At 36.2% G+C, this 18,755-nt stretch overlaps 1 protein-coding gene and 2 long non-coding RNA genes across 3 annotated transcripts; 2 read left to right on the forward strand and 1 right to left on the reverse strand.

Annotated features, from left to right (window-relative positions):
- Positions 1-1,049: 1,049 nt before the first annotated feature.
- Positions 1,050-4,507, forward strand: LOC116126578 (acid beta-fructofuranosidase 1, vacuolar-like). The gene is made up of 7 exons (XM_031412254.1): positions 1,050-1,592; positions 1,839-1,847; positions 2,552-3,411; positions 3,495-3,656; positions 3,741-3,961; positions 4,066-4,153; positions 4,241-4,507. Exons 1-7 carry the CDS (start codon positions 1,199-1,201, stop codon positions 4,442-4,444), a joined length of 1,938 nt encoding a protein of 645 aa, XP_031268114.1. The 5' UTR covers positions 1,050-1,198; the 3' UTR covers positions 4,445-4,507.
- Positions 4,508-14,535: 10,028 nt separating this feature from the next.
- On the reverse strand, positions 14,536-14,908 carry LOC116126580. Its single transcript, XR_004127500.1, has 3 exons — positions 14,864-14,908; positions 14,687-14,754; positions 14,536-14,597 (listed from the first exon to the last, which is right to left on the reverse strand). It is a non-coding gene; the product is annotated as an uncharacterized LOC116126580 (long non-coding RNA).
- Positions 14,909-17,298: 2,390 nt separating this feature from the next.
- LOC116126579 lies at positions 17,299-17,758 on the forward strand. Its single transcript, XR_004127499.1, has 3 exons — positions 17,299-17,335; positions 17,443-17,518; positions 17,613-17,758. It is a non-coding gene; the product is annotated as an uncharacterized LOC116126579 (long non-coding RNA).
- Positions 17,759-18,755: the final 997 nt, after the last annotated feature.

The raw sequence follows: 18,755 nt of genomic DNA on the forward strand, positions 1-18,755 counted from the left end.
CATAAATCTTGCACGTTAAATAAAAGAGTAAACGACTTGTTCTCACCCAAGTTTTGCCTTAATGACACATTCACATCCAAAAAGTTTTAAAATACTATTTTCTCACCCAAGTTAATATTCTGTTACTACCCAAAGTTGATTCTGATGGCAAAAATTCTTTCTGTCACCACTATTTGAACCCACGGTCTTCTCTCTACAAAAACCCTTTTACTCCGACATCTGATTTCTCTTCGATTGCCAACCACTGCAAAACTAGGGTTTCTTATTCTTAGCTGATTTCCAACTGATTTCGACGGCGAATATTCAATCAGTCACCACCATTCGAACCACCAACCTCAACTCTACAAAATTCGTCTTATTCTAGCTCTTGGTAACTCACTGAATGACGATTGAGAAAGTGAAGTACACTTTGGGTATTAACGGAATATAAACTTTGGGTGGGAAAGTCGTATTTTGAAACTTTTTGGGTGGAAAAGCGTCATTAAGACAAACCTTGGGTGGGAAAAAGTCTTTTAGTCTAAATAAAAATTATGAACAGTGGAATGCTCTATTTAGATCTCAGCTACCAAATCTAAATTTCCTCAATCTTGACTGTGATGTGTCACTCAAAGCCTTACTATTCTTCAACAATATATTAAACGATTTAAATGCTTTCCTTGTTTTCTTTGGTTCCCTCATTCTTGTCCTTATTGGTAGACTAGTTGATATGAAGCTCATACGCAGAACCTCCTCAGCCACCACGCCACCACACCGTCAAACTTATATTATTATAAGAATATATATACACATATGTATACATATATAACTCTTCATCAATTAAGTTTTCGATGTAATTTCTTCATCCTGTTTTACGTCAAGTTTTGGAAAGTAATTGACAATGCCCTCAATGAGAATGATAATAATTCAAAAATCTTTTACATTTTTTATTTTATTATTTCTTTAGTGTCTAAACAAAGACGTGTCTTCTCTCTCTCCATCTAAATTGGGCAACCAACAAATCAAAACTTACTTGCATTGAAGTCTATATTTTATATAGAATTAATTAGAATTTACCAAAGTTTCAAGAACTACCGAGCAAATCGGTTCTTGCCACATGATAACTTACATCAATTCTCTTTCTCTTCCTTAAGTTTCTCTCTATTTAAACCGCATTTCATCATTTTATCAAACCCTCTCAATTTTCCATACGCCACAAAGCATGGACACCCCTAACCCTTCTCATGCAACATACTACATTCCCTTGCCGGAGCAGCCCTCCCTCGATGGATCTCCCGCGACTCGACGGAGACCCTTGAAGGGTTTTGTGGTGATCGTTGGCTCCATCATTTTCCTTGTGTCATTGGTGGGGTTAATACTCAACCAAAGCCAAGAACCATCATCAACATCACCAATGCCAAACAATGATGATAAACCCTCGTCACAAAAGAAGTCATTCTCGAAACGAATGCCGAGAGGGGTAGCTGAAGGCGTATCCGCAAAGTCAAATCCATCTCTTTTTGATGATGATGAAGTTTCTTATAACTGGACAAATGCAATGCTTTCATGGCAAAGAACTTCATACCATTTTCAACCGGAGAAAAACTGGATGAATGGTAGGTAGAAGAAAGGTTTGAAGTTTAAAAATTTTAGTTCAGAAATCACGTGCTTTTTTAATTAGTTTACTAACTTTCTGTTATTGGTGGTTGAAATCAGATTTGTACTTTTTGATTTTCCCCCTATTTCTATATTACACATCAAAGTCTTTATTGATAAACAGTGCTAATTATTTCTCATTTGGTCTTTTTTTTTTTTTTCTCAATTGCTGGTTTGGTGGGGAAATCTTGACGTCTCTGCTTCAGATCCTGATGGTGAGTGCTTATAAAATCTCTTCCTTTGTTTTTGTTTTTATGTTTCTTTTAGTTTACCCAGTTGAGTTTAGCTTCATTATATTATTTGATTATAAAATGAACTAGTAAGGTAACGTTAACTTAGTCTGAGTTGGATGTTTAGTTGTATTTTTTTAATTCTAATTTGGATTGGAACGACGCGTGGGATGGGGTCTGCGTATGACAATTGTCAATTTGTCATCCATTAATTTGTTGACTTTGCTTTGGACCATTTTTAGCAAGAAAGTGATCATTAACAGCTTCACTTAGGACTGCCATTAATTCATTTCAGGAATTTTTATTAATAAATTTACTCCTAACATTTTGTATTTTAATTGACGTAGTATTTGATAGCCGTAATATATGAGTTCAATTGAATTCACTCATACTTTTAAAGAAAAAAAAAATTATATTTTATAATATTTATAATTTTAACCTCATTTAAATTCATAAATTTCATTAATTAATTATAAATTGTTACGTTAATCTTGTCAAAAAAAATTTATAAAAAATAGTTGTCGGTGTACAAATCTTTGAACACGTAGTCAGAGACTTGTATTTCTGCATAAAAGTTTAAAACATTTGACTGGTCGCTTGGGAATTGCCAGACAAAAAGACTGATTTGCCATCAATGCTGATTGGTTCTCTAAAACTAAGACAAATATTAAATGCTTCCACATTTACAGGACCACTGTTTCACATGGGCTGGTATCATCTATTCTACCAGTACAATCCTGATTCAGCTGTCTGGGGCAACATCACGTGGGGCCACGCCGTATCAAGGGACTTGATTCACTGGCTCTATCTCCCGCTCGCCCTCGTCCCCGATCATTGGTATGATATCAATGGTGTCTGGACCGGCTCCTCCACTCGCCTTCCTGACGGTCAGATTGTAATGCTTTACACCGGAGACACTGATGAATCAGTGCAGGTGCAAAATCTTGCATACCCCGCCAATCTATCTGATCCCCTCCTCCTTGATTGGGTCAAGTATGAGAATAACCCGGTTTTGGTTCCACCACCCGGAATTGAAACCAGTGAATATAGGGACCCGACTACTGCTTGGACCGGACCCGACGGAACATGGAGGCTGACAATCGGGTCAAGGGTTAATACTACTATAGGTATTGCACTTGTGTACCAAACTACTAACTTCACTACATATGAGCTTTTGGATGGACTGTTACATGCGGTTCCGGGTACGGGTATGTGGGAATGTGTGGACTTCTACCCGGTTGCAATAAACGGGTCAATTGGGTTGGATACATCAGCTGGTGGCCCCGGAGTCAAGCATGTATTGAAGGCTAGTTTAGATGACACTAAACTTGATCATTATGCAATTGGAACATATGACCCGGTGAAAGATAAATGGACACCCGATAACCCGGAAGAAGATGTGGGTATCGGGTTACGGGTGGATTATGGAAGATACTACGCATCAAAGTCCTTTTTTGACCTGTACAAGAAGAGAAGAATCCTATGGGGTTGGATTAATGAAACCGACACTGAAATTGATAACCTGAGTAAGGGTTGGGCCTCTGTTCAGGTATTTTATATTAACACTTACATAACTGAATTTTAGGGTTCTTAATTTTCCTGAAGCTAATAATTTTTCTGGGTTTTCTGCAGAGCATTCCGAGGACTGTGTTTTTTGATAACAAAACTGGAACTAATATCCTTCAATGGCCGGTGGAAGAAATAGAAAGCTTGAGATATAACAGTAAAGAATTTGAGAAGATTGTAATTGAACCCGGATCAATTGTGCCGCTTGATATAGGCACGGCCACTCAGGTTTGTCCCATTACCTCTTGCATTTAGTAATCAGTATTTGCTTATAAATAAGTAATCTGAATACGGGATTTTATGATATTGCAGTTAGACATATTTGCAGAGTTTGAAACAGAGTTATTAGCTTCAGCAACCGAAGAAGAAGGGTACAATTGCAGTGTTGGCGCTGTTGACAGAAGTACATTGGGTCCCTTTGGTCTCTTAGTCCTTGCAGATGACTCACTTTCAGAGCTCACCCCAATCTTTTTCCGCCCCACCAATACAACCAATGGCACTCTCACCACTTACTTCTGTGCTGATGAAACAAGGTTAATTTTAATTAATTCCCTCTTTAATCTCTGTAAATGTAGAATTAAAAAAATTACATAATAAATCTACTGAATTGAATGAGAGCTTGTAATTTGAAATGCAGGTCTTCATTGGCTCCTGAAGTTTTAAAACTCGTTTATGGAAGCAGTGTCCCTGTTCTTGAAGATGAAAAATTATCAATGAGAGTATTGGTAAGTCTAAAATCTTTATATTATTATTACATATTGTTTAAAATTTTAACCAGATGAATAATAAATTGTTGAAATTTGAATGATCAGGTTGATCATTCGATTGTGGAAAGCTTTGGGCAAGGAGGGAGGAGAGTTATAACGTCAAGAATTTATCCAACAGAGGCGATCTATGGAGCTGCAAGATTGTATTTGTTCAACAATGCAACAGGAGTTAATGTTACGGCCACACTCAAAATCTGGCAATTGAATTCTGCCTTTATTCATCCTTTCCCCTTGGTGGACGATATTTAGAAATCAAATCAAAACCCATTTGAGTTGAGCCCATTTCTTCATTGCTCTAGCTCTAGGTGGTTGCCAAAAGTAGTACAAATTTTGTGGCAACTTTATTACTTCATTTTTTGGTAGGGCTGTCGTTTAATTATTCTCAATATTGTAGGTATGCCCTTCGCCTCTTGCTGTATGCCTGTATTTCATTATTTGATAGTGTAATTTGAGGTTATTGAGATTCTTAGCCGCTATTTTTTTAAGTAGGAGAAAATACAATTGAAAATTGATTATAAAAAATTAATTTAATAAATATTGTATAAATACGACAATAAATTAATAATATCATATGAATTTGTATAAATATTTTATACATGTAACATTATTGATCTAAAAAGAAAACATTCAATGAGTTATAAAATTGTATGGGTTGGGCTTGGGTAACCATTCTCAATCCAATTGACCCAAAATTAGCCCATTATGTAGATCCCATATTTCATACCATTGTAGATAGGCCCATCCATTCATCATTTTCTCCATAAGGTGTCAATAAGAGCCGATTTGCAGAATTTGCATGTCAATATTGTGAAAAAAACTATACATCAGAATGATCTCTAAAGGTAAAATATTCATTCCAATTACCATGACTTGTATTTACTTGATTATAGACAAGTCAGTATTTAATCCCATAATTTATTGAAGAGTAAACGACATTTTCCCACCCAAGTTTTCGCGAAAGAGCAAGTTACCACCCCTGGTTTCATAAATTCCAAATTCTCACTCTTAAAGTAACACTGTTAGCGGTTTTTAGGTTCTAATACAAATGCAGAGGGTGCTATTACCATATTTCCCTTGACAAATAAATTAATAAAATACTTTTTAACCCCCAAATAAGTAGAATTAGAAAAATAACTATGTTGCTTTCAAATTTATTTCAATAACACCATCTTCTTCAACCTTCACATCATCCCTATCTCCAACCACGCAACCACTGCCATCGCCACACCACCTAGCCATTGTCGCCACCGAGCCACCGTCGCCACCACCACAGCCACACAACCAACTATCACCATCCAGCCCAATTAATATAATATAAAGAAACTCTTATACATCTCAAATTCATTCACCAAAACCCTCTTCAATCCAAACCCACACAACCTTCTAAATTTTCTTTCAATCCAAACAGTTGGTGGTGAATGTGTGGTTGAGGCCTTCGTCAAGCCGTTGGTGGGCAAAGATGTGGGTGGCTTGTGAGAGGTAGATAGGAGTGGGAGGTGGTCGAAAATCACACAACATACACACAAAAATCCAATCCATAAAAACAAACTCCAAAAGCAGTCACAAAAAATAAAAAAAAAATCAACATTTGCCACTGTTTGATCTGAGAGTTTAAGGAAGGTAAGGAGTTATTTGCTTCTTTTGTCTATGCTGAAAATCAATACATGTGCAGGAGGGAGCTTTGGGATAATCTTGGGCAGCATAAGAGGGAGGTGAGCGATAATTCGTGGTTGGTGTTAGGGGATTTTAATGCTACTTTATTTGTGAGTGAGGACCTGGGAAGCTTGAATTCTATGTCGCTTGGTATAACTGAGTTTAGAGATTGCGCTGAAGAGCTTGAGATTGAATATATTAGCCAAGCAGGCATTATGTTTACCTGGAATGGTAAGCCTCATGGGGATAATGGAGTCTTGAAAAGGCTGGATTGTGTTATGGTAATGGGTCCTTTACCACTAGATTTCCTAGAGCAAATTCCTTTTTTTGGCCGTCAGGCTTGAGTGATCATAGTCACTCGGTTACTTACTTCCCTCAGTTGTTTATGGCTAAGCCCCACTCATTCAAATTTTTTAATTATATTGCCCATAAGACTGAGATCAAGGATACTGTAAAGAAGGTCTGGGAGACTGATGTGAGTGGTGTTCCCATGTTCTCTTTGGTTAGCAAACTTAAATTCCTTAAGCTTCTACGAGAATTCTGAATAGAAAACAAGACAAGGGTCAAGATTCTTAGGCATGAGGTTGAGCTTATTCAAGGAGCTTTAGATTGGGATTAGCGTAATTTTGTGCTTCATGACCAAGAGGCTATCTTTTTTAGGCTTTCAAGAGATCCTTTCTAGATGAAGAAAGATTTCTTAAGTAGAAGTCTAAGGTTCATTGGCTCAAAGTGGGTGATCAAAACTCGGCTTTTTTCATAGATCTCTTTACTCTAATTAGAACGCTCATCATATTGATAGAATCATGTCATATTCAAGTGTAATGGTTGAAAATAAGGATCTGTCCAGGGAGTTTGTGTCTTTCTGCAGGAATCTCTTAGGTTGTGCTCTACCTATCTCGGGCTTTGAGGGGTTACAAGATCTATTTTCCTATTGGATTTTTGGTGCTCATTGCGAGTATATGATTAGACCTGTCACTATTGAGGAGGTTAAAATGGTTATCTTCTCGTTTGGAGATGATAAAGCCCTAGGTCCTGATGGCTCTTCTACTAAGTTCTTTAAGGAGGCTTGGGACATAGTTGGTCATGATGTTAGTGATGCTGTGATTGATATCTTTAGGTGTGGGAGATTACTAGAGAGGTTAATGCCACTATTATTGCTCTAGTGCCCAAACTTGATGTCCCTTTATCTGTTAGTGGCTTTCGTCCGATATTCTATTGTAATTTAGTGTATAAATGTATCTCTAAAATCTTTGCTAATAGGATAAATGACAGTCTTAAGGATGTGGTTGATTAGAATCATTCGGCTTTTGTTCCAGGTAGAAGAATAAGTGACAATATTATGCTTGTCCAAAAGATCTTTTGCAACTATCATAAAGATAAGGGGGCTGCTAGGTGTGCTTTTAAGGTTGATATCCAGAAAGCATATGATAGCGTAAACTGGAATTTCCTTTTTCATTTTCTTGGTATGTTTGGTTTCCCCATTCAGATGATTCAGTGGATTTGTGAGTGTGACTACTACGTCTTTTTTTGTCTTTGTTAATGGTGAGTTCACAATTTTTTCCATGGGAAGATAGGTCTTAAGCAGGGAGACCCGCTAACTCCTTATTTGTTTACGTTGATTATGTAGGTCCTCACTTTGCTGATTTGAAGTAAAATTGAGAAAAAAAAAAAAAAAAAAAAGGATTCAAGTTCCATTCTAGGTGCAAGAAACAAGAGCTTAGCCATCTTTGTTTTGCGGACGATCTTTTCCTCTTTTACCATAAGGATCCTTTTTCGGCTTCGGTCATTAAGTCTGCTCTTTTGGACTTTGCTCAGGTTTCTGGCTTAAAGCCCAATCACTTGAAGAGTGCTATGGTTTTTTTTTTTTTTTTTTTTTTTTTTGTAATGTCAGTCAGGAGTATCATATTCAGATTAGAGACATTATGGATTTTTTCTGAGGGACACCTCCCTACTAGATATCTTGGGGTTCCGCTAATTACTGCAAGGCTTAAGTATAATGTTTGTACTCCTCTCATTGAGAAGACAAAAAAAAAGTTGAAGTCATAAAAGAGCAAATATCTTTCTTATGCTGGGCGGCTTCAACTTGTTATCACGGTCCTTTCCTCTATGCAAGTTTATTGATCGTCCCTTTTCATCCTCCTGAGCTCTGTGACTAAAGCTCTAAAAAAGCTGATGAGATCTTTTCTTTGGTCGGGGAATGAGCTTGTTAATGGTAAGGTTAAGGTTGCTTGGAAGGATTTGTGTTTGCCCAAGACAAACGATGGTTTAGACATTCGTCCTTTGAAAGTTTGGAATTATTCTTTGATGCTCTCACATCTCTAGAGTGTTGTGGTTAATAAAGATTCTTTATTGGTAAAATGGATCAACACTTTCTGGTTAAAAGGTAGGAGTTTTTGGAATGTGAAGGTGCCATAGAGAGCCTTCAAAGCCCCAATATATTAGAGTCCTATGCCTATATTTTCACATTCATACAAGAAGTTGCTCTTTTTTAAACAGCACCCATCAAATAACATTCAAGATCCAATGGCTTTTTTTTTTTTTTCCCTCCAAGCTAAAACCAAAAACCCTTCTCCCTCATCTTTGATGAATTTCATGGGTTATGTTGGAAGGGGTGAGCTTGGTGGTGATTCAAAGTCTCATTGTTGATATCCGGCAAGAGAGTGAGAGTGAAAAGGAGAGAGAAGAGCATGGCGATGGAGCTAAGCGGGTTAGATTCAGATGGATAACAATTCAAGAACGCAGATATGTGAAGGTCCAGATGAACAAGATAAGCCACAAATTACAGGTTTTCTTTCTCAGTCAATTTCACTCTCTCTCTACTTTATTGGTGTATTTACGTTTGTGGGTGGGGTTAGTTTCATGTAATTTTGATCTTCTGTATCTGGGTTTTGTTATTATGTTTTGAATCTCTGGTTGTTTTGCATTTTCAAATGTTTTTTGGTTTTTCTGCTTTTTAAATTTTAGGCAGGGTTAGTTTTCCTATTGATTTGAACGAGTTTGTATTTTTATTTTTTTGGAATGTATTTTGTATCATGAGGATGCATTGGTTGTAATTTTTCATCTGTGGGTTTTGTTGCATTACCGAGCTCTTGGTTTTTTCTATATGGGTAAGACCCTTATAAGCTTCTATATAACCATAATCTTACTAGAGACTTGCAAGCTATTGTAGTTAGGAAGATAAAGAATTAGGATGTATGTATGTCGTGAGGTTCACTAACTGTGCTAGAGTGTGGATTTCATTAAACTTTATTGATTGTTTGATTGTTTATTTGGGAACATTAATTTTCAAGGTATCATTTTCTTTGATTTTGTTTTTGGGGGTTTCTTTTCTTAAAGAGCAATGTGGTTTTTCTGGTTACATATGGATCAAAATAGTTAAAACTCCTGAATACTTTTGTTTTTTGTAATGGCTTAAAGAGTTGCATGAGATTTTTCAATCTTTCATTGGTTCACTTTTCTTTCATAAAATTCAAGTGTGTATGATCAGTCAAAATTTGTTTCTCCATTACTTCTTTTGCGTGTAAGCATACTCCACAAACAGAAACTTGAGACGTGGGTCAAGAATAGTTGCAATTGTCAACACTAAACTATAAGAATCACAATATTTTGTAAATTTTGGGATCATTTGTTCCGCCATGCTCCTAACAACTTCATCCTCACTCATCCTCTCTTCAATTAAACGTAATTGAATTTCTCACACACATTTCAGGTACAAGTTTGCTGTAAAATATTTAGAACCCGAAAATAAAGTCATAATATCATAAAATGGTTCCAATAACTTGCATATCCTCGCCCCTTTATCCCATTCGTCATCTGATGAATAAAATTTATAACTGAGATTTATTGTTGATAAAGTCACAAACACAGGACGATATATTAACGTCGTTTCAAGCATTAAAAATGTCAAATTTCATCTAGTGGAAACATCCAATCTCAACCCCATTGAGCTTTTCACTCCCATTTGTACAACAAGTTTTCCAAACTTGATTCTTCTAGCCTCAGTTGCTTTAATATATTTCACACTATCTCAAATCTTATTTAAAGCGACACTAGTAGCTTTTAACCCTTCTTGAACAATAAGATTCAAGATATGTGCAGAACATCGCACATGGAAAAATTCACCCTTACATAACAAAACATTCTGCACACAAAGCTGATTCCTCAAGATATCCTCAATCCTATCATGACTACTTGCATTATCTGAAGTAATTGAGAAAACTTTCTTTTCAATTCTCCACTCTTGCAAGAAATATGACAAAAGTTCAGTATTTTACTTTGTAATTCCCAATTCTCATCTATATAATGAGCTGTAAAAGAAATATATCTCTCAATTGTACCAGAAGTCCAAACATTAGAAGTTAAGCATATTTTACTAGTAAGCCTCCCTAATTTAAGCTTAGTTTTTTGCTTCATCCTTTCATAAATTTTCAAACAATCCACCTTAGTGGTGTTCCTAGAATAATGCATAAGCTCCTTACACACATACGAAAAGACTCTCCTAATTCCTTGATTCTCAACATATGAATATAGATAATTATGTTGAGTAATTGATAAGGCCATATATTCACGATAAGTCTCTTGACTAATCTTTCTACTTTGCAATCTATGATCATGATCAATCAATAATTGCCCTACATCATGGTTGCCACGTTTTGGACAATCTTCCATATGGTGCTTCAAATTTTTATTCCCATGTGTGGCATTACCATATGCATATGTTTTATTGCATGCCTTACACCTAGCCCTCTCATTCTTATTCTCATCAACATATGTCTCAAAGTAATCCCAAACTTCTGATGTTTTACGTTTATTTCTAAAACTAGCTGCAGGAATACTAGAATTTAAAGGAGCTGGCATTACCCTAGAAGCATCGTCACTTGCTCTCACGTTAACCATATCAGTATCTATAGTTTCAGAATCCGCCATGTCAGTGCTTGAGACTATATATATTACAATAATATTAATATAAATATTACATTAAAATATATTGAAAAATAAATATAACTAAATGTTTGTTTTAATGACTCAGTGACCTGGGGTCTAAAAGTAATGGGAGCAAATTAATTGCTTTTTCTTGGTTGACATTTGTATGGATGCATTCTAGTCAGTTTTAGTGGGCTTCTTCCTCTTGTGTTTTTACATTCTTTCCTCACTTCTGTTTATCAAAATGAAGTAATTTAAGTCTATCCTCCATCCTAGCTTGGACTTACTAAACATAAATATCTTGTTTATGAAGATGGTACTTCTTGTTTTTTCTCGCTAATGTTTATGTCAGATGGAATAAATCAACCTATGGCTCAATTTTTTCTTTTATACTATGGTTAAATAAATACCTTTGGTTCACAATAATGTTTGAATTCAAGTACCATATCCATAAGAGCTCTGAAGTTTCTTGATAGTGTTTTATCACACAACAATAACCCTTTTTAACCCTTAAATCTATTACAAATTCAGGAATCTTCTAGGGATTTTTCTAATTTAATTGTAAGTTTAATAAGTATATTCCCTCATGAAATCTTGCTATCATAGTTTTTGATAGGCCAGCACAAGCCATGAAATTTGATCATTCAGAATCAGCCCAACACAGTGAAACCATCCAAAATCAAATGCAAGCTCTGCCAAACTTGGCTGTAACAAAACAGTTGAAAGTTGCAAACTTAAACTGCTTTTAGCATAATGGAAATCTGACCCATATGGAAATCTACAAGAACAGTAAATTTTATCTAATTCAATTGCTAACCTCCTCTTGGAGCCATCGAAATGTAAGAAGTCCTATAGTAGAATAAAAATGCATCTCTCCAAAATTTAGTGTGTAGTCTGCACTCTAAAAGCCTCAAGCCTAGTATAAAATTCTCAAGTGTACCAATATTTTATCAGAGTATTTGGCCTAAACATTTCATTGCTTCAAAAGATTTTCATTTACATTACTTCCTCTTGTTTAAGTACAACACTTGTTTTTAGACTTTTCACAAACACCGAACACCAAATACGCATTTTCACGAACACCAAACATGCATATAGCTATCTCAAAATCAAAACCCCGCATCATAACATTTACGCAGGCATTTTCACAAAAACCAAACACGCATATAACATTACAAGCTATAGACTTAAAAATTAAATATTAAAAAAACACACACACACTTTACCTTGTTGTTTTAATTTGTACCGATCTGCAATGGTGGTGTGAGAGAAGAAATATTGACGACAACGGTGACGGTGATGACAATGATGTGAGACAATGAGAGAAGAGAGTTGTGAGTCTTGAGATGAAGAGAGAGAGGAGATGGTGACTTGGCGAGTGGTGGCGACTGTGGTCTGTGACTTGTGAGAGAGAAGAGATGGTGAGTTGCGAGTTGCAACGATGTGAGAGAGAGGAAATGGCAAGTCATGAGTGGCGACTGTGGTTTCTGAGAGAGAGGAGTTCAAAGATTGAGACAGTGGGACTAGGATGAGAAATTGAGAATGAGATGAGACTTGAGAGTTGAGAGAATGAGAGTAATTGTTTTAGTTAGGGATTTCAATTTTCAAATCCCCTTTTTTTTTAACAATAAATGGGCACCCGCAGGTTTACCCGTATAACCCATTAATAATATAGGTCGGGTCGGGCCGGGTACGAGTCCAATACATTAGACTCGTACCCTATATTTTTTATCCGGGTACGGGTCGACCGCGAGTCTAGACCCGTTTTGCCAAGTCTAGTTCTTGTGTTTGTGGGTGGCTTGGTGTAATTTTGGGGAAATCATTTTTGGGAAAATCGAGTTTCTTGAATATAAATGTGAAAATAGGATTTATGATTTTGGGGAAAGCAATTACGTGATTTGGGTTAATTGGGGTTAAGGGTTAATTTATGATTTTTTAAACCTTTTAGTCTTTTACATGTCAAATTATAAAACAGACCTAAAACTTGTATTATGCGCAAAAAAACCCTAAACGAGCCACTATTGGCTCGTGAGCTGAATCAAGTCGAGTCGGGGTAGATCAAACTCGGCTTGGTACCTAACTCGAGTCAAATTTGAGTCGGCTTGACTTGATTGAACTTGAGCCAAGTTCGAGTATTTAACGAGCCGACTCGCTCGGTTGACACCCCTAGCTTGGAGTGTACACTTTGTAACAGTACGTTGGACTCACATGATAACCTTTTCTTTGCATGCCCTATCACTGTTGCCATTTGGAGTAAGGTCCAAGCTAAGGGTAATTTCAGAGCTCTTGCAAGAGATTGACAAAATTCTATTACTTGGAGTGCGGGTAATCTTAAGGGCAAAGGAGCTAGATCGATCATTTGTCACCTCCTCATTGCGGTTACGGTTTATTGGATATGGAGGGAGAGAAATATGAGTTTATTTAAAGGCGAGAGGCATAATATCCAGTGGGTTGAGCTTCAAATCATGTCAGTTGTTAGGTTCAGGTTGGTTAGTCTTAAGTTCAAGAACACTATTGTCACAATCGGGGGCTATCCTCTATCCCAATGGTACTCATGTTACTTGGCCAAGGTATAAGTCCAAAGCTCAAGTCACGAGAGAGGTGGTCGCAAGGTGGAGAGACCACGAAGTGAAACAAATCTGTGAGGTTCTGAAGGAGGCATGGCCAGAAGGACCCATAGCGAGTAATACCTTGGACATGTCTGGCACGTGAGGAAGCCTGAGCCCTAGATTATTAAATGTCCTAGAATTCACAAATAAATCTCAAAACTCAACGATGCTAAAGTGATAGAATTTGAGGTGGACCTGCCCCCTCACCTAATAAGGACTTGTTGAATGGGAGGATTATCCTCTCTTATTATCCAATAAGCTTGAGCGTGCTTAGTCAGTGTGGGACTCTAACACTTTCCCTTATAGTCAAACTCATATATTGGGTCATGCCTATTGATGGAGGTAGTTGCTGGCTCTAACTCCTCACCCACTAGTCAAGCGCTCAAATCAACTGAACATGGGCTCTGATACCATGATAGAATTTGAGATGGGTCTGACTCCTCACCCAATAAGTAGGGGTGTTCAAAAAAATACAAAAACCGAACCGAACTGAAAAACCGGTTAACCGAAAAAACTGTTCGGTTACGGTTCGAAAAATTAAAAAAACCGAATTTCCAGTTCGGTTACCGGTTCGGAAAAAACTAAAAACGGTTAACCGGTTTTCAAATTATATATATATATATATTATATTAAATAAATAAAAATCTATCCGTAATTCACATTCACTTTCACTCAAATCTAAAATCGCAACCCACCAATTTTTTCGTAGCTCTCTGCCTCTCCCTTCTCAATTCACAAATTCTCGATTATCTTCATTTTTCTTCCAGATCCAGCAAAGTTGCGGCGTCGTTCTCCTTCTTCCAGCTCCAGCAAGCACCTGAGGCCCTTCTCAGTTCACAAATACCAGATTTTCTTCATTTTTCTTCTAGATCCAGCAAAGCTGCGTCATCCTTCTCCTTCTTCCAGCTCCTTCTTCCAGCAAGCACCCACGTTACTTCATAGTTTATTAAAAAATCTTTTCTACTCATCCATTCTCAAGAAACAAAGGCGCAGCAACAATTTCAAGGTAAGAACTTTCCTTTTATCATTTATTAAATAATATTGGCACCTTATCTTAAAGAGAAAAGAGTGAGAGATAACTCATATCATTTGTGAAATTTTGTTTTATGTCTGCCACTAGAACTCCTGCATTATTTGAACAAGTAATATATGAGTATGTTATTGCAGCATCTTCATATTTACCTGCTGCTAGTTGCTGCTTAATCTTTAGAGCTAAACTGTTCTTGCAAAATGGATTATGCTAACTTAATTTGATTTTGCCTTTTTCAAAACATTAATCAGAGACAATTAAATTCTTAATCTGAACCTGTTCGATTCATTCAAGCCTTTGTTGTCCATTCGTGACAGCTCTTTGAGAAGTGGTGCCCATGAAAACTGCATTAATTAATCTTTAGTTGTAAGCAATTTTAATATGAAAATCAAGTCATTTTTAGATGGAGAAATATTTGGCACACATAAATTTTCAATCAGTGGAACCACATACACAAAAATCTTCAGGAGAAATCCAGCTATCACCCAAAGCAACTCCTGCATTATTTGAACACAAATGTAATTCAATAATTCTGTTGTGTGTTAATAAAAGAATATGTCCAAGTTTGATAAAATAGTTAAGGTATATATACCTGGGAAGATCAAAAAATCAAAAGAAAAAAAACAATTAGACTGTTATAGTCTTGGTTTGAGAGTCAAGTATGTAACCATTCAATGAAATTCTTCTTTAGGCAAAATGCATCTTAATGTTGCTTGTTATGAAATTTGGTTCTTTTTTTTAGTTGTATGGACTACTAGGAAGGTCCTTTTACTTACATTAAGATCTTCGTGTTGATGTTGCAGATGTCCAAATCTAACCCCATGGCTGTTGACCATTCTAATACTGATGAGAGTCCGGAGACACCAACTAGTAGGAATCCAACTCCAAACTCATTGGTAGCCCCACAGCCTTCTACGGATCCTGATCCACGACCACGACCACCACGAGTCCCCAAACGTGTAAGTTCTAATACTCTAAAAAATACTTCTGACATGTGGGATCATTTTACTGTAAATCCTTGTGAGAATATGGATGATAGGACGGCAACATGTGATTATTGTGGGAATGTGCTTGCATGTCCAAGTAAAAGTGGTACTAGTTGTCTACGGAATCACTTAACTCGATGTAAAAAGTACCCTTTGAATGTGATAGAAAAGAAACAAAAGATCTTAGTTTTTCAACATACACAATCAAATGACCAATCAAGTGGTACTACTGCCACCTCCACACAATCTTCACTTACAACTTGGAAATTCAATTCAGATAGGCTTAGACGGTCTCTAGCTAGAATGATAATTGTTGATGAGTTGCCCTTTAGGCATGTAGAACGTGAGGGGTTCCGCGATATTATGAAGGATGTACAACCTTTATTTCAAGTTCCCTCTCGTATTACTGTGGCTAGAGATTGTTTTAATATTTATGTTGAGGAGAGAAATAAGTTGAAGGCCTTTTTTAGTAAGTTTAGTAAGAGAGTAAGTCTTACCACGGATACATGGACATCTTGCCAAAACCTTAACTATATGTGTTTGACGGCTCACTTCATTGATGATGATTGGAAATTACAAAAAAAAGATCTTAAATTTTTGTCCAATTGCTAGTCACAAAGGTTTATTGATTGGTAAGCAATTGAGAGGTGTTTGCTTGATTGGGGTATTTCTAAGGTTTTCACCTTACCGTTGACAATGCAGTTCTAATGATGTTGGAATAATATCTCCAAACTGGTTAGAAAGTTGGAAGGGTATTGTTTTGAGTGGTGATTTTCTGCACATGAGGTGTTGTGCACATATATTGAGTCTCACTGTAAAAGAGGGGTTAAAAGACATGAGGACTCCATTTTGAATTCGCTCTGCAGTGAGTAGGTGAGGTCTTCTCCGGCGAGATTACAAAGGTTTAAGGAGTGTGTAGAGCAAGAAAAGATTGAACAAAAAAATCTTTTGGTTCTTGATATAGAAACAAGGTGGAACTCTACGTACTTAATGTTGGATGTGGCTTAAAATTTCAGAAAGATTTGGTTGTTGCAATCCAGACGTTAAGTATAAAGATGAACTTACTAGAGGGGAAAAGTCAAGGGGTTTGCCTATGCCTAGTGGTTGGGAGTATGTCCGTTACTTGTTACCTTTTTTGAAAGTTTTTTATGATGCTACTCTACGCGTGTCAGGCTCACTTTTTGTTACTGGTAATGCGTACATGCCGAGATCTTTGCCATGTGAATGCAAATTTCACATGTCTAGAAGTAATGATGTTGGCTTAAGTACTATGGCTAGTAGATGAAGGGAAAACATGAATAATTGGTCAAATATTGATAATATCAACTTAATGTTATTCATTGTAGTGGTGTTGGATCCTAGATTCAAGTTAGGATATGTGAATTGGTTATTAGTAAATCTTATGATATGCTAATGCTGAACTTTGGAAGATAAAAGTGCATACAACTTTGTATTCTTTATTTGACCAATACAAGCTCATTTATAATTCTCCAAGTGGGCAATCTAGTCAACAGTCTCAACAAGCAAGTCAAGTTAATGTGGAGATGTAAATGTTGATCCCAAGAATTGATGTATTGTATGTACGATGAGGCAATGGCTGGACAGGAGGTTACATAACCAAATCTGAGATGGATATATTTAAGGATGAATGTGAGCAGCGTCATAAGGACGACATGTTTGATATCTTGAGTTGGTGGAAAGTCAATTCAAATAGATATCTAGTCTCCTCTTCGATAGCACGAGAGGTGTTAGCTATGCCGGTTTCTACTGTGCATCTGAGTCAACATTTAGCACTGGGGGTCATGTATTAAATCCATTCGTAGCTCCCTCACTCCTAAGATGGTGGAGGCTCTTATTTGCACACAAGATTGGATTCGAGCTACACGTGAACTATTCAGATTTGAGGAGAGCTTGGAAGAGATAGCAGAGCTTGAGTCAGGTAAAGTTTTTGCTTTAGTTTCAATTATTAGTTATTATGTTGTCTTTATTGGATTTATTGACTGAATTTTAAATTTAACCATTATTTATATGACCTATTTTTTATAGAATTTGTGTCTTCGGCAATGGGAAATACTACTCGTATTCATCTTGATGATTGAAGGTTTTGCAGCATTTAATTGAGGTTTGATTTCTTTAATAGTTTTTTATCGTAGGCAATGAAAAAAAATATGATTTAATTTTTATAAACTTCTAACATTTAATTTTTATTTGGGCAGATATTGGGAGATCTACTCGTATTGACTTAATGTTGGTTTCCGCTTTCTACTTGTGGAGTTGTATTTGCCCAATTTCTTTTGTTGTTTTCTATTGGGACTTATTTATTTATTTTGTTGTTTTATTATGGACTTTTATTTTTATTTCATTTCGGACTTTTATTTGTATCAATTTTTAATTTATTGTTAGTAGTGGTCAATGGATATGTATAAATGTTTAATTTTTATTTGGATATGTATTTTTCTATATTTAGTTATTTACAATTTAATTTAGGATAAAATTAAAAAAAAAAAGTTTTATAAAAAAATGGAAAACCGGTTCACAAACGGTTAATCGTTTTTTTTTTAAAACGGTTAACCGAAAAACCGGTTTTCTTTAAAACCGGTTCGGTTTTGGTTCAGAAATTTTTCCGAACCGGAAATTCGGTTCAATTCAGAAAAGCGGTTAACCGCTTTTGAACACCCCTACCAATAAGGTCTTGTTGAATGGGAGGATTACCCCTTTTATAACCCAATAGGCTTTAGCGTGCCTACTCGGTGTGAGACTCTAACATAAAGCATGAACATTTCAATATCAACAAAAAGAGAAATAAAAACATTTAAATCCTTCAAGCTCTAATAGCTAATCATCTTCATCTTCATCTTGTGTGCAATAAACTAGCTAATCATTTAAATCCGACTTCAATACATAATTTTATAGCAAAAATATTAAATAAAAAAATTATTTTTACCTTTTCTTTAAAAAAAAAAAAAAACATAATTCAATCATGAGTTGACGCGACACATCAGTACTGATCAGATTAGGACTCGACGCGAGTCGAGTTCGCGCTTAAGTAGCTTGCGTGTCAAGTCGAGCCGAGTTCGAGCCTAATAATACTCAACTCAAACAGCTCGCGAGATTACTCAAGCTCGACATATTATATAATATTTTAATTTTATATTAACATTATATATGTGTGTATTAACTTAGGTAATCTGAGATCATTTTTAACTATGTAAAAGCATTAATTTAGTATTTGGGAAAACATCTATTTATCCCAGACCAAGCCATCTATTAATATTGGGCTCAATTGAGGCCCATCCTGAACCGGCTAACTTGGGTCCAAGGGCAAATACGTAAACACAGAAAAGACTATAAATAACTCC

The sequence above is a fragment of the Pistacia vera genome, unplaced genomic scaffold (assembly GCF_008641045.1).
Source record: "Pistacia vera cultivar Batoury unplaced genomic scaffold, PisVer_v2 Contig180, whole genome shotgun sequence".
NCBI classification, from domain to species: domain Eukaryota; kingdom Viridiplantae; phylum Streptophyta; class Magnoliopsida; order Sapindales; family Anacardiaceae; genus Pistacia; species Pistacia vera.

Excerpts from the sequence above, each read along its gene's own strand:
- LOC116126578 (XM_031412254.1), top strand. The coding sequence starts at position 1,199 with ATGGACACCCCTAACCCTTCTCATGCAACATACTACATTCCCTTGCCG. Across the intron at positions 3,962-4,065 it reads TTCTGTGCTGATGAAACAAG|GTCTTCATTGGCTCCTGAAG; the intron begins GTTAATTTTAAT and ends TTTGAAATGCAG. Across the intron at positions 4,154-4,240 it reads AATTATCAATGAGAGTATTG|GTTGATCATTCGATTGTGGA; the intron begins GTAAGTCTAAAA and ends TTGAATGATCAG.